The following is a 13346-nucleotide window of genomic DNA, read 5'->3' on the forward strand; positions in this document are numbered from 1 at the left end:
TAGCAACTTTTGATTGACAGGTGTTGGCAACGCTGTAAGGCGGGCATGACCCAAGAAGGTATGTTATTTGTTATAACTTTGCTGTGTTGGATTTACTTGTCCTACCTCTACTTGTCTGCAGATCTTTAAAGCAGACAACATAAACTTCAAAAGCATAGCTACAGTTCATAAGGTAATTGTTTGTTACAAGCCGTTTCCATCATTGTGGGATGATGCTGTAACGTTAAGGTTAGATTTTCGTCTTTGGTGGTGCCGTATTTTGCGTAATTCTGAACAAAATTTACAAGTTTTCGGTATTATATTAAGCTCAGAAAACTGGATGATAGTAAACTCGTGTGTTACACTTGTAAGGTCTGTTGCTAGGCCTGTTGGTAAGTTCTCATGGAGAGGGTAATATGGGACTGACTTACGATTTTGACTTAAGGTAGTCATATATGGTAGAAGTTTATTTCCACATCTCATCCAGCATTATGGGATAATGTAAGTTTGGCTAGAAATTGTCATTGGTGACCTAATGTTACCATGATTCTTGACATTATGTGAGTTATTTTTATTGTATTAAACTCTCAGTGAACCAGATTATCTGTACTTATTTGTAAGGGTGCAAGAGCAAAGTTGTTTGCCTAATTTTTGCAGGTAAATGTTAATGCAAACTAGTGTTTTATTGGTAAGTTCTGTTGCTATTATTATGGTTATATTGAGTGAGTAATAAGGGATTGGCTTGTATTTGTGACTTTTTACTGTTTTTCAGGAAAGTACCATTTGTGGCAGAGTCAATATGAATGAGGTAATACACGAAGCCAATCACCTCTACAACTGGCAGCTGCTGTCCGAGGCTGGGAACTTGCCCTTGGACTTGGCTCGCTCTCTCCTCACCTCACACTCCACCTCCATTGTCAAGGCTCAGTGTGCAGGTTAGCTGTAAAATCCATCTTATTCTGAGGTATATTTGCAGTTTTAGTCACACCTCTTGGTAAGTTAGTTATGTTTGCTTAATATGGGTACTGGTAGGTTAGATTATTTGGTAATTTTTTACCAAATGGGTGTGGTGATTCTACGAATATTATACGGTACCCTAACAAACTCATGATCTCAAGGTAAGTGATACTGGTACCTATGTAACACAGTTAACTGTTGAATTGTGTGTGCAGGAAGTGATTGGAAGAAATCAAACCTATCTTGGGGTATTTAAGAAAGTGGCCAGGTCACCTGCATCATTGTTTATTGACGATCTTCCCAACTTTTTTTATTTTATTTATTTATTTTTTTTTTATTTTTTTATGCGAGGAAGAAGGAACCAAAGGCCATGGCCCGCAGTAACAGTTCCCTCCAAGAGAAAAACAAAATACAAGAGAGAGCCAAATTCAAGATCCGATCATTTTGAGATGCCTGGACACACTGCGTTTGAAAGACTGGAGATCATAGGCAGCAGGAAATACAGACAGAGGGAGACAGTTCCAGAGCTGACCTGTTGCATAAATGAAAGACTGGGAGTAACGGTTAACTCTTGCATTAGAGAGTTGGACAGAAAAGGGATGAGAGTTTGCTGCCAGACGGGTGCTACGCGCCCGTCGTAGAGGTGGAGGAATGCAAGCAGACAGTTCAGCGGAGCAGTGACCATTAAAGTAGCGATAGAAAAGAGATAAAGATGCAACAGTGCGGCGAAGAGACAGAGGTTGAAGGGAGTCAGTAAGAGGAGGAGAGTTAATGAGACGAAAAGCCTTTGACTCCACCCTATTGAGAAGAGCTGTATGTGGGGAGCCGCCCCACACATGAGAGTTGTACTCCACACAGGGGCGGATAAAACCTCTGTATAGAGTCAACAATTGTGCAGGGGTAAAGAAAGAGCGGAGTCGGCTTAGCACACCCAATCTCTTGGAAGCAGATTTTACAAGAGATGTAATATGGTCTTTCCAAGATAAGTCCTGAGTAAATGAAACCCCAAGCATGTTCAAGGATGATGCAGGATTAAGCTGAATATTATTAAACATTAATGGGTATACCTGTGGAAGATTTTGTCGGGTTGATAGGTGTAAGAACTGAGTCTTAGATGCATTAAAGACAACCATATTATTTTTACCCCAGTCAGTGATACGAGCCAAGTCAGACATTAGGTGTGCCATAGCCTCATCCCTTGTTTCTTGAAGTAACTGTTGAGATGGGCGTTGCGGGAACCGAATGGAAAGGTGAAGGGTGGAGTCATCAGCGTATGAGTGGATAGGGTTAGATGTACAGCTTAGAAGATCATTGATGAATAAAAGGAAGAGAGTTGGTGATAGGACAGAGCCCTGAGGAACACCACTGTTGATAGATCTAGGAGAAGAACGATGGCCGTCTACAACAGCGGCTATAGAACGACCAGAAAGGAAGCTAGCGATGAAGGCACAGATAGAAGGATAGAAACCGTAGGAGGACAGTTTGGAAATTAAAGATTTATGCCAGACTCGATCGAAAGCCTTTGAGATGTCAAGTGCAATGGCAAAGCTTTCGCCAAAGTCCCGAAAGGAGGATGACCAGGAATCTGAAAGGTAGGTGAGAAGATCGCCAGTGGAGCGTCCCTGACGGAACCCATACTGACGATCGGAAAGAAGGTTGTGATAGGAAAGATGCCTTAAAATTTTTCTATTAAGAATTGACTCGAAAACTTTTGAAATACAGGACGTTAAAGCAATTGGACGATAGTTGGAGGGTTGGGAGTGGTCACCCTTCTTTGGGACTGGCTGAATGAGAGCAAACTTCCAGCAAGAAGGAAAGGTACAAGTTGACAGACAAAGGCGAAAGAGTTTGCCTAGGCAGGGTGTAAGCACAGAAGCACAGTTCTTGAGAACAACAGGAGGGACCCCATCAGGCCCATATGCCTTGTTAGTGCTGAGGCCAGTGATGGCAGAAAATACATCAACTGAAGAAATTTTAATGTCAGCCATGAGGAAGTCAGAGGGGAGAAGTGATGGAGGAACAGCACCGGAATCGTCTAAGGTGGAATTGGAGGAGAAAGTCTGTACAAAGAGATCTGCTTTATCAGTAGAAGAAATAGCTACAGAACCATCAGAGTAGAAAAGAGGAGGGAAGGATGATGAGGTAAAGTTGTTAGAAAGATTTTTGGCAAGGTGCCAGAAGGAGCGGGAAGAATTCGAGTTGGAGAGTTGAGAGCATTTAGTATGGATGAAATTATTTTTAGTAGAGCGAAGAACAGACTTAGCACGATTCCGGGCAGAAACGTAAAGATGATGTGATTCAGGGGTGGGTTGGCTCCGGTACCTTTTGTAGGCCTTCTCCTTGTTGCGGACAGCATTAGAACAAACGTGATTAAACCAAGGCTTTCTTGCGTTAGTCAAAGGATATGAGAAAGGAATGTATGCTTCCATACCCGAGAGAATAACCTCCGTAATGCGCAAGGCACACTCAGATGGCTCACGGCCAAGGAAGCAATAATCATTCCAGGGAAAATCAAAGAAGTACTGCCTGAGGGCCTCCCAGTTCGCGGCTCCAAAATGCCACAGACGACGTTTCCCTGGAGGGTCCACAGGCCGTACCGGAGTGATAGGACAGGTTAAGGTAATAAGGTTGTGATCGGAGGAGCCCAACGGAGAGAAAAGATTAACAGAGTAAGCAGAAGGATTAGTTGTGAGGAAGAGGTCAAGTATGTTGGAGCTCTCTCCAAGGCGGTCAGGGATACAGGTAGGGTGCTGTACAAGCTGCTCTAGGTCATTAAGGATAGAAAAGATGTAGGCTTGTTCACCAGGTGGATCCGTGAAAGGAGAGGAGAGCCAAAGGTGGTGGTGAACATTGAAATCTCCAAGAATGGAGATTTCAGAGAAAGGAGAAATGGACAGAATGTGTTCCATCGTAGAAGTAAGATAGTCGAAGAATTTTTGATAGTCAGTAGAATTAGGGGATAAGTAAACAGCACAGATATATTTAGTCAGAGAATGACAGGAAAGCCGAAGCCAGAGTGTGGAGAATTCAGAAGAATCAAGTTCAGGAACACGAGAGCAAGATAAGTCGTTGCGTATGTATACACAACAGCCACCTTTGGCTTTGAAATGAGTATAGAGAAAGTAGGAGGATACAGAAAAGGGTTTGCTGTCGGTTGCCTCAGACAGCTGAGTCTCCGTCAGAAAAAGAAGGTGAGGTTTAGAGGAGGAGAGGTGGTGCTCAACAGAGCGAAAGTTAGATGAAAGGCCGCGAATGTTGCAGAAATGAAGAAGAAGAGAGTCAGACAGTGGTTCCAGGCACCTCGAGTCGTCACCGGGAGAGGGGCAGATGGCGGGGGCATTTATGGTCCCCCCCCCGGGGACTCCGAGGCTTGATTAGTAGACGCCATTTTTGTTGATTTTTGAATAGGAAGTGTAGTGTGTACTGTGCATGTAGATTGGTGAAGATAGTTAGAGAAATTTGTACTGGAGAGCATGCTGGCCTACTCTCTGTGTAACTGAGACACTGAAAAAGTTCAGCAAAGGGGGATGGTCAGGAACTAGTCCTGAGGGCTGATGAAACGGGAGCTCCAGCACTCCCTGTCATCAGCTTTCCATCCACCTCGGGAGTACTGCCCTGCTCGACTGGTGCTACAGTCTACTCCATCACTCTGACTGGACGTGCCAATGTAGCCCACGTCAAAGCTATGGGAAACTTAATTATTTAACCAAACCTATTCCAACCTAACCCAACTTGCGTGTGACAGTCGGCTTTCAAATTAAAAAATGCAGGATAGGAATGTGAAATATGGCCAGCTACTGGTAGATGTCAGTGGAATACTGTACTTACATATTCAAAATCCTAATTTATAACTTTCAGAGGTAAGTTTATAAAAATGCCCTGTAGCTGTGGCTGTCCAGGAAAAATAAGTAATCTGTGCAAGACCCATTTCAATAGATAATATGGAAAGGGCACACCTGTTTTGTAAAGAATTAATGATTAGTTACATTAGGTTCTTAGGTTTCATCATTTTAAGTTTGTCTATTTATCTGTCTATTGCCAGACATCTCAAATCTGTATGGGGTGGCCACAAACAAATTGCCTCTATTTTTCCCTGTCCAATGCCACTTCACTGCCTTGCTTGCAGCTTACACCTCTCTCTCATATACCTCTCCATTCCATCCCTCCATCTCATTTAGCCTTCCCCTCACTCTCCCTCCCTCCATCTCACTGACTTATATACACTTTCCTTGTTAGTCTCGCACTTTCCATCCTCTCCACATGGCCAAACCACCTCAGCATATTTCTCCTAACGTTTTCTATTACATCTACATCCACACCACAACACTCCTTCACTTCCTTATTTGTCAATCTGTCTTTCTATGTAACTCCACATACTCCTCTCAAGTAACTCATTTCCACTGCTCTTACTCTTGACTTGTGTCCCCCCAACAAGGTCCAAGCTTCACTTCCATACGTTAAGAGTTGGTATCACAATACTGTCATGCAGTGACTTTGTACTTCCATGTTTACTTCCCTGTTTCTTATCACTGCTTTCAAAGAACCAACAACCTTTCTTCTTTGTTGCACCTTTTCAAGCACTTCACCCGACAAAATCTTCCACAGGTATACCCACTAATGTTTAATAATATTCAGATTAATCCTGCATCATCCTTGAACATGCTTGGGGTTTCATTTACTCGGGACTTATCTTGGAAAGATCATATTACATCTCTTGTAAAATCTGCTTCCAAGAGATTGGGTGTGCTAAGCCGACTCCGCTCTTTCTTTACCCCTGCACAATTGTTGACTCTATACAGGGGTTTTATCCACCCCTGTGTGGAGTATAACTCTCATGTGTGGGGAGGCTCCCCACATACAGCTCTTCTCAATAGGGTGGAGTCAAAGGCTTTTCGTCTCATTAACTCTCCTCCTCTTACTGACTCCGTTCAACCTCTGTCTCTTCGTCGCACTGTTGCATCTTTATCTCTTTTCTATCGCTACTTTAATGGTCACTGTTCCTCTGAACTGTCTGCTTGCATTCCTCCACCTCTATGACGGGCGCGTAGCACCCGTCTGGCAGCAAACTCTCATCCCTTTTCTGTCCAACTCTCTAATGCAAGAGTTAACCATTACTCCCAGTCTTTCATTCATGCAACAGGTCAGCTCTGGAACTGTCTCCCTCTGTCTGTATTTCCTCCTGCCTATGATCTCCAGTCTTTCAAACGCAGTGTGTCCAGGCATCTCAAAATGATCGGATCTTGAATTTGGCTCTCTATTGTATTTTGTTTTTCTCTTGGAGGGAACTGTTACTGCGGGCTCATGGCCTTTGGTTCCTTCTTCCTCGCATTAAAAAAAAAAAAAAAAAAAAAAAAAAAAAACATCTAAACTTCCATCCTTACTCATCACACTACCCAAGTATGTAAACGCACTCACATTTTCCATTTCCTCCTCATCCAGCTTCACTGTACATTCAGAACTTTCATTTCTCTCGAAGACCATAACTTGACTCTTCCCTGCATTCACCATTAGATTCCATTTCTTACACACTCTCCCAAACTCATCCACCAAGCCTTGCAGTTCCTCTTCGTCTTCACTTAACAATACAGCATCATGTGCAAACAACAGTACAGGGAGTTTCCAAACACTGCCCTCTCTCATTAGGGTCGCTTCAACATGTATTTTAGTACTGTATCGTAAGGGTAGATTAATTAGGGAAAAGGTTAGGCTAGGCTAGGCTAGAATAGACCATCAGAATAACCTTGACTGTCCAAGACTGCAAATTTACCCAAACTAAGAGTGCAAGAGTGTGGACAAACTCTAAGTTCTGGACAAATTCTGAACTATATGTGATGAGAGAACATGGTTGGGTATTACTTTGGAATTAAACCCAACTTAGACCCTGAAAGTACCGACTGTAATATGCATATCACTTAGTTTATACAATTCTAAGCAATTTCCCTTATATAAACATCCATTAAAAAACTAGTAAGTAAATTAGAAGTGGAGGGATGTTTAGCTCCAAGACCAGTCTGGTGTTGTTTATATGATAAAATTAGAATTGATTAGGTTAGGGTAGTAGCTGTTATTAATGTAGATGTGATCACTGATAGAGCTAGGAACAAGGAATACCACCAGTTTGCCTTATTTACTAAATACTTAAAAAATAACAAATATTTACCTAACAAAAATTGCTTAAATTGCATAAAGCAAGTGCTAAGTACATTAACATCAGTATTGGTTAGTTGAGTGCACTGTAATTCCAGAAATGTACCCATGTATAACTAGTGTGAAGTGCAGGCTGATCATGGCTGACAATTATAGGTTCTGTAAGTGATTATTAGTAATTCGTTTTTTTTTTATACCTTTGCTCTTACATTATTAATAATATAACCATAAATCATTTACCCCTTCAGCCCAAGTAGCTGTTTCATTTAGTTTATTCCTGCTACCTGCAGGTACCTTTCTTAGCTTTAAGGACCATTTGGAGTGACAGGATGAGAAACATTCCCCATTACAGTATTCTCTTCACAACATGATTTTTATTCCTAATTTTGAAGTGCAGATGCCTGGTGGTGTCAAGAATAAGATATACTGGTATGTCCTCAAGTTGAAGTGGGTGAAGCCTTTAACCCCTTGAATGTCTGCCTAGGGAACAACTACTACGACTACCACCCCTTGAATGTGGGTGACATCAGTTTTATTTTATTGTTGGTAATACCAAGGCTGTTTCATCTAACTTAGGAAAATTCTCTTATTCTGAAGGCTTGGAAGTGGTCAGAGTCTTTTGATTTTGTTAAAACAAGACTTTTCAGATCATCCATAAGACCCACCTGTCTTAAAAATACATGAACTAATACCATCACGCCAGCCAGGAATGAGATAGCCCCTGGTTATGTTTATTATGGACGATGGATGTCAGTGCTGAAGTGATGACGTGTGAAAGTGTGTGGGACCTACAATAATTGCTGAATCACAGGGATTACATTATTGAGCCTATGCTAGTAGGTGGACACACAAAAAGGAATAATAAGTTTGGTCGTCTGTTTAGCCTGATTTTCAGTTACTCTTTTGCTATCAATATTGTGTATTTCTCTTCATGTATCTGTGTGTTGCAGGCCGGAAACGTCTGACTGGTAGCCACGTGCAGTGTCCAAGATGCAACACCCCTCGTATTGCAAACCTCATCCAATCACGTCTTTTGGGCTGCCCACGTAAGAAGCAGGATGTTATAAGGGTCATTAAAAAGGAGAAAAAGTGGCCCAAAAAACTGACCTCCAGAGAAAAATCCCTCCTTGAAGCTTTCCGGTCCAGAAAGAACACGATTGAGGTAACGTGTCTTGTTTGCCACCACAAGACACGAGAGTTATTTCCTGCACCAGTGAAGAAAAAGATTATACCCCAAGGTGTTGCTAAAAAGCAAAAGAAGAAGAGATCAGTGAAGGAGGTTAATGCTGGTTTGACTCTACCACCCAAGACACAAGATTCTGTCAGTAGAGTAGAAATTGGAAAAAGATCCAACATAAAGCCGGATGTTAATTTATCCAGAACAGATGGCACAAAAAAGAAAAAGAAACTCACAGAAAATGCAAACAAGGAAGGGAAAAAGGCTGGTGAAGTAAGTGAACTTGATAAAACACTGGCTCAGAGGCTTGAAAATAGTATCACCAAATCTTTCACTTTGGATATATCAAGCTCCTCCAAGACTCCACAATTAAGTGACAGATCACAAAAACTGCCGGGCACAGAACCAAGTGGCACTGGTTTAAAAACAAAGAAGCAGAAAGGTAAACAACTTTCATATTTAAAGAATTCAGTGATAAAAAACATAGTGAAGGGAAGCAACAGTACACAGAACAACACACTTGGTGATTTCCTCAGCTCTCTGTTTTAATGAAGTAGCTAGATAATTATTGAAATAATTGTTTAACCATTTCAGTCCAGTGCTGTGCTTTTTGTCATAATCTGTCCACCATCAGATAATTTTATTCAGACTAGGGAGGATATCTTTTAGTGAAATAGTAAATGAAGGCTGTATCTTACGCTTTAAGTTCAAAAATGTCTCTCCATAGTTGAATAAAATCATCTAAAGGTAGCAAGAATAGATTTTTTAGTGCATCATTGGATTCAAGAGTTTAATGTGTAATAAAGTTGTTGAAAAATGCTAATGTATTATATAGTTATACTGTATTTGTAATACCGTAATTTTTACAGTACTGTAGTTTAATTTGTTGGATCTTGTACAGACTGAGGTAGTAGTAGTGCAGTATGTAAAAGATGAGGCATAAGAAGTTAGGAGAGTAATTGTTGACTCCTGAATATGTAGTTTGGTACAGTACTCGTCTTACACTAACATTCCTAAAGTTGCCATCTTGAATGCTAAGTCGCAATAAAGGATTGACAGAAGAATATGATGCTAGTCATGAAGCAGTGCTAAGGAAGGATATAATGTCATATCATTGTCTTTTTCTGCCACTGAGCTACCCAAAATAAGCCACAAAAGGATGGAAATCAGGGCCAAGTTAAGTGAAATAGTTATAATACGTTTTGTGCAATATGATGCATAAGACATTACCTTCTTCATTCTAATGCTGTATTTATTTTATTCTCACTAACTTCCTGACAGTTATACTAAATTTAGAGGTAGCTAGGTTAGATGTAGCCTCCATTAACCCATACACAACCGGGGGACTCTTCCTGAGGTACCAGGAAATAAAATTATCTAGAAATGCAGTAGAAAGAACAAGATGAAAATGCCTTATCAGATTTGGAGGGTTTAGCTGAACAAAGGGGCATGTATGATTCGGCTGTTAACGCCTTCAGTATGATAACATCTTTGATAGTTCTCATGCCACACCAAAGTTCATGTGTTAATATGGCACAAAAACACCTTCATTGTAGCTTTTTGTGTAGCTCTCATGTCAGTCCAAAATCTTGTATTCATGCTTTAATATGGCTACAAAAACTCATTCATGACATTTAAATGGAAATAGAAGAAGAGAATAATTCATGCCTAAGCTGAATTAAATTATATGGTTGTGGCTAAATAAACAGAATTTATGAGGAGGAATTGAGATATTCAATTATAGTAATGACAAGTTTATTTTTCAATTTTCTTTTTCTTAAAAATTGTCTGATCTGGACAAAATCTGTGTACACTGTATTGTGTACATGTGTAAAATAACAACTTCACTACTAGTGCTACAAGGACTTAAATATTAAAGATATGATAGTATGATCTTTTACTACAGTAGATCACTAATAAACACTCAGTTTACTGTTATCCATATATGGTCAAAGTTATTGTAATTTCTGGTATATGACCATTTAATAATGTTCATTAGTTTTTCCATCACTGACTAACACTCAAGTGCCTTATTTAGTTTACTAAAAGGAGGATCTACTGTAAACTGAAGATCAAACTTGTTATCACATTACAGTTGCGTTTATCTTTGAACTGTAAACAAACATTATCAGTGTCTCTTTTACCTGGACATCACAGTTACATTTATGTTGGTAATAAAATATATATTTACTGTATCCTAATTTCTTATATTCCACAACACATTCATTGCACATGACTTATTTTATACCAACCTAAGCCTTCTAGCCCATTCTTATTTTTCAGCCTGGCTTCATTACTTCACAGCCATAAATAAGATTTTCCGAGACATATATCAACATTCTTCAAGTGATACTTCCTGTCAGCCACCCCAAATATGGACACTAAACTGGCAATATATTCATACTTCATAAATTAAACAGGTAAGATAATGTTTTATCATCACCATAACAGAGTTTATCATGTTCAAATGGGGTGAGGAAGTTGAGGAAAGGCTACTGGTTATTTTCTGGGCTTGGAGTATTTAACTCCCTAAGGTGCTATGCTATTATATTTGGTACCTCTGAATGATTCTGTTGTGATGTATAGTACCTAACCCTTACAGATAGAAAACTCTAAGGTGAATAGAATCTTTAGTAAGGATATGATACAAAATACATTATTTAAGGAGATTAAGATATGTGACAAGAGGCATACTCTCAGTCAGTATCCAACCCTAATTCCAAATAGAGTATACGGCATGAGGCAGGATTTACAAACAACAGAAGTACAGTACAAAAATAGAACTATAAGCAGTCTGTCACATACTGTTAAATGTTCTTGACTGTGGAGCCCTTGTTGCACAAGCACTTTTCCCTTCATAGGATGGTTCTCAGATGCACGTAGTTAAATCGAAGGTGACCCTTCATGCTGTGTACTGTTGTTGTACACTGAACCCCATGCCCTCATACAATTTTTTAGACACTTTGTGGTCATTGGTCTGAGGAGGTAAGGCACTCGTGCCAGATGTGGTTTGGGTTTATCATTTATAGTCATTCTTACCATAATACCTGGAATGAGTATCTAGACACCAGGCCTCTATGCTCCTGATGGGACTTTAACTTTACTGGATTGGATGATGGATAAAGTATGGTAGCCTTGGTATATAAGATTGCCTGTAACATGAAGTAGAATGAGGTGGCCTGAGTACAGTAAGGCCTCGTTTTGTATAAAAAAAATCACTAGTTTTTTTCCCTTACAACTGTTACTGTAAATTGGGGTAACTGTCATATCAGTTTTATAGGTAGTTATGGAGGTACTGTGGACACCGTACAAAAAAATAAGTATAATCTCACTTTATATGGTACAAGAAGGCTAGTTATGTAAACGAAAATTCCTTTGTGAATTAATACAGTATTGGGTACTTAACACAAGGTATATGTATAACATCAGTTTATACTTTGATGTATTAATGGGGAACTAAATGTAAAACAGTGTTATGAGTGTTTCACAGTACAGAAACGCTGCACCTCTTCAGTATGATGACATTTATTGTGATTTTCATTGTACCACTGGATGATAATACAATACCTTCCTTAATGAAGAGAATAGAAACAGTCACTATTAACCTTTTTGCCATGAGGGGTCTTTTGTATTTAATGGCAGTCCCTACGTGTCAAGTGGGGTTGGTGGAGGATCAGTGCCCCTCCCTGTAAAACAATTAACTCTAAGCCCTTGGCCACCCCGTTTGGGATACATGGCGTCTGGCAATGAATGAATGAAAAACACAAAAGATGTTCTCATACCGGAGGGATTAATACATAGTAGTAAACCTTTGTATGTCATATTGGTATTTTTGTAATGTGAATGACACAAAATATTTTAAAATGTGCTCTATCACTGTACTCTTAAATGTAACATATAGCCTTTACATACAGTACACAGATTTAAAAAATGCAGATTATGAACTAAGAAATTACAAAACCATGATTGTATTTTTAAGAACATTACACAAGTATCTGGTAATCCCTAGATGAGGTACACATAGTAAAACGTATCGACTAGGAGGAGTCCGATGGCATCCTAAATGATCAGTATAGCTTGTAATGTCCTAAGAAGATGAATCTGTTATCTAAATGTACATTTAATAATAGTGCTGACAGGGAACCGTCAGGCAAATAGTATGGCATTTTTATTAAAGTAGGTGTATGTGAGGGAAAGACTGCAGAGAGGTAGGCCGAGGATGAGGTGAAGAGATAATGTGAATAAGGTGGAGAGAGATATGAATGAAGATGGTGTGACATGGAGGGAGAGCAGCCTGATGGCAGAGGACAAGATGATGACAAGGAGGCAATTACTTTGTTACCTTCCCCTGTGGATTAAGACATCAGAATGTAGACAGATAGAGACCATTGAGGGGTAGAATCATCAGGCATTTTACAATAGCCATTGTCTCTTATTACATCATGAAAACTGTGCACTAATATAGATACAAGTATATATATATATATATATATATATATGTATATATATATATATATATATATATATATATATATATATATATATATATATATATGTATGTATTTTTTTGTGTGTGTACCACTTACCTATTAAACCATAATTGTATCAGCAGTATTTGCCAAGTCACATAGTGAAATATCATTGTTAAAGTCTTTCATGCAAACATTGTTTTATTGTTGAAACTTGTTAAGGCCTTTACATTCACTGCTGATAATAAGTCATAGTAATAATTAATCCCTCTGGACCCTACCTCACCCCATACATGGGTGAGATAGAAGTTGTAATGATGATGACAATGAACAATGAAGCATTTTTTCTGTCCAAAGATGTTTACAGTACAGTACTGTATTGAAAATCATCATTATCATCCCTCCCATTAATAAATAGGTTGGGTAAGACTGAGAAATGGAAGAATACAGTGTGCACCATACATGACTGTCCTGTCCACCCCATTTATTTGTGGGAAAGAGGGCAGGAATGGCATTAGTTCACGTGTTAACCTACAGTTGTCATAAGCAGATGAACCACTGACTGTGTTTGTGATAGATGATATTTACAAGTGACTTATTGGTAATCTGGTCAGTCT

General features: G+C 39.4%; 1 protein-coding gene across 1 annotated transcript; it reads left to right on the forward strand.

Moving 5' to 3' along the window:
- The first annotated feature begins 775 nt into the window (after positions 1–775).
- On the forward strand, positions 776–9021 carry LOC145408381 (uncharacterized). The gene is made up of 2 exons (XM_080279111.1): positions 776–914; positions 8034–9021. Exons 1-2 carry the CDS (start codon positions 779–781, stop codon positions 8807–8809), a joined length of 912 nt encoding a protein of 303 aa, XP_080135237.1. The 5' UTR covers positions 776–778; the 3' UTR covers positions 8810–9021.
- The last annotated feature ends 4325 nt before the right edge of the window (positions 9022–13346 follow it).

Source organism: Coenobita brevimanus, chromosome 77, assembly GCF_032717465.1.
Source record: "Coenobita brevimanus isolate Jiangsu-jjx chromosome 77, ASM3271746v2, whole genome shotgun sequence".
In the NCBI taxonomy this organism is placed as follows: Eukaryota; Metazoa; Arthropoda; class Malacostraca; order Decapoda; family Coenobitidae; genus Coenobita; species Coenobita brevimanus.

Excerpts from the sequence above, each read along its gene's own strand:
- LOC145408381 (XM_080279111.1), top strand. The coding sequence starts at position 779 with ATGAATGAGGTAATACACGAAGCCAATCACCTCTACAACTGGCAGCTG. Across the intron at positions 915-8,033 it reads TGTCAAGGCTCAGTGTGCAG|GCCGGAAACGTCTGACTGGT; the intron begins GTTAGCTGTAAA and ends TGTGTGTTGCAG.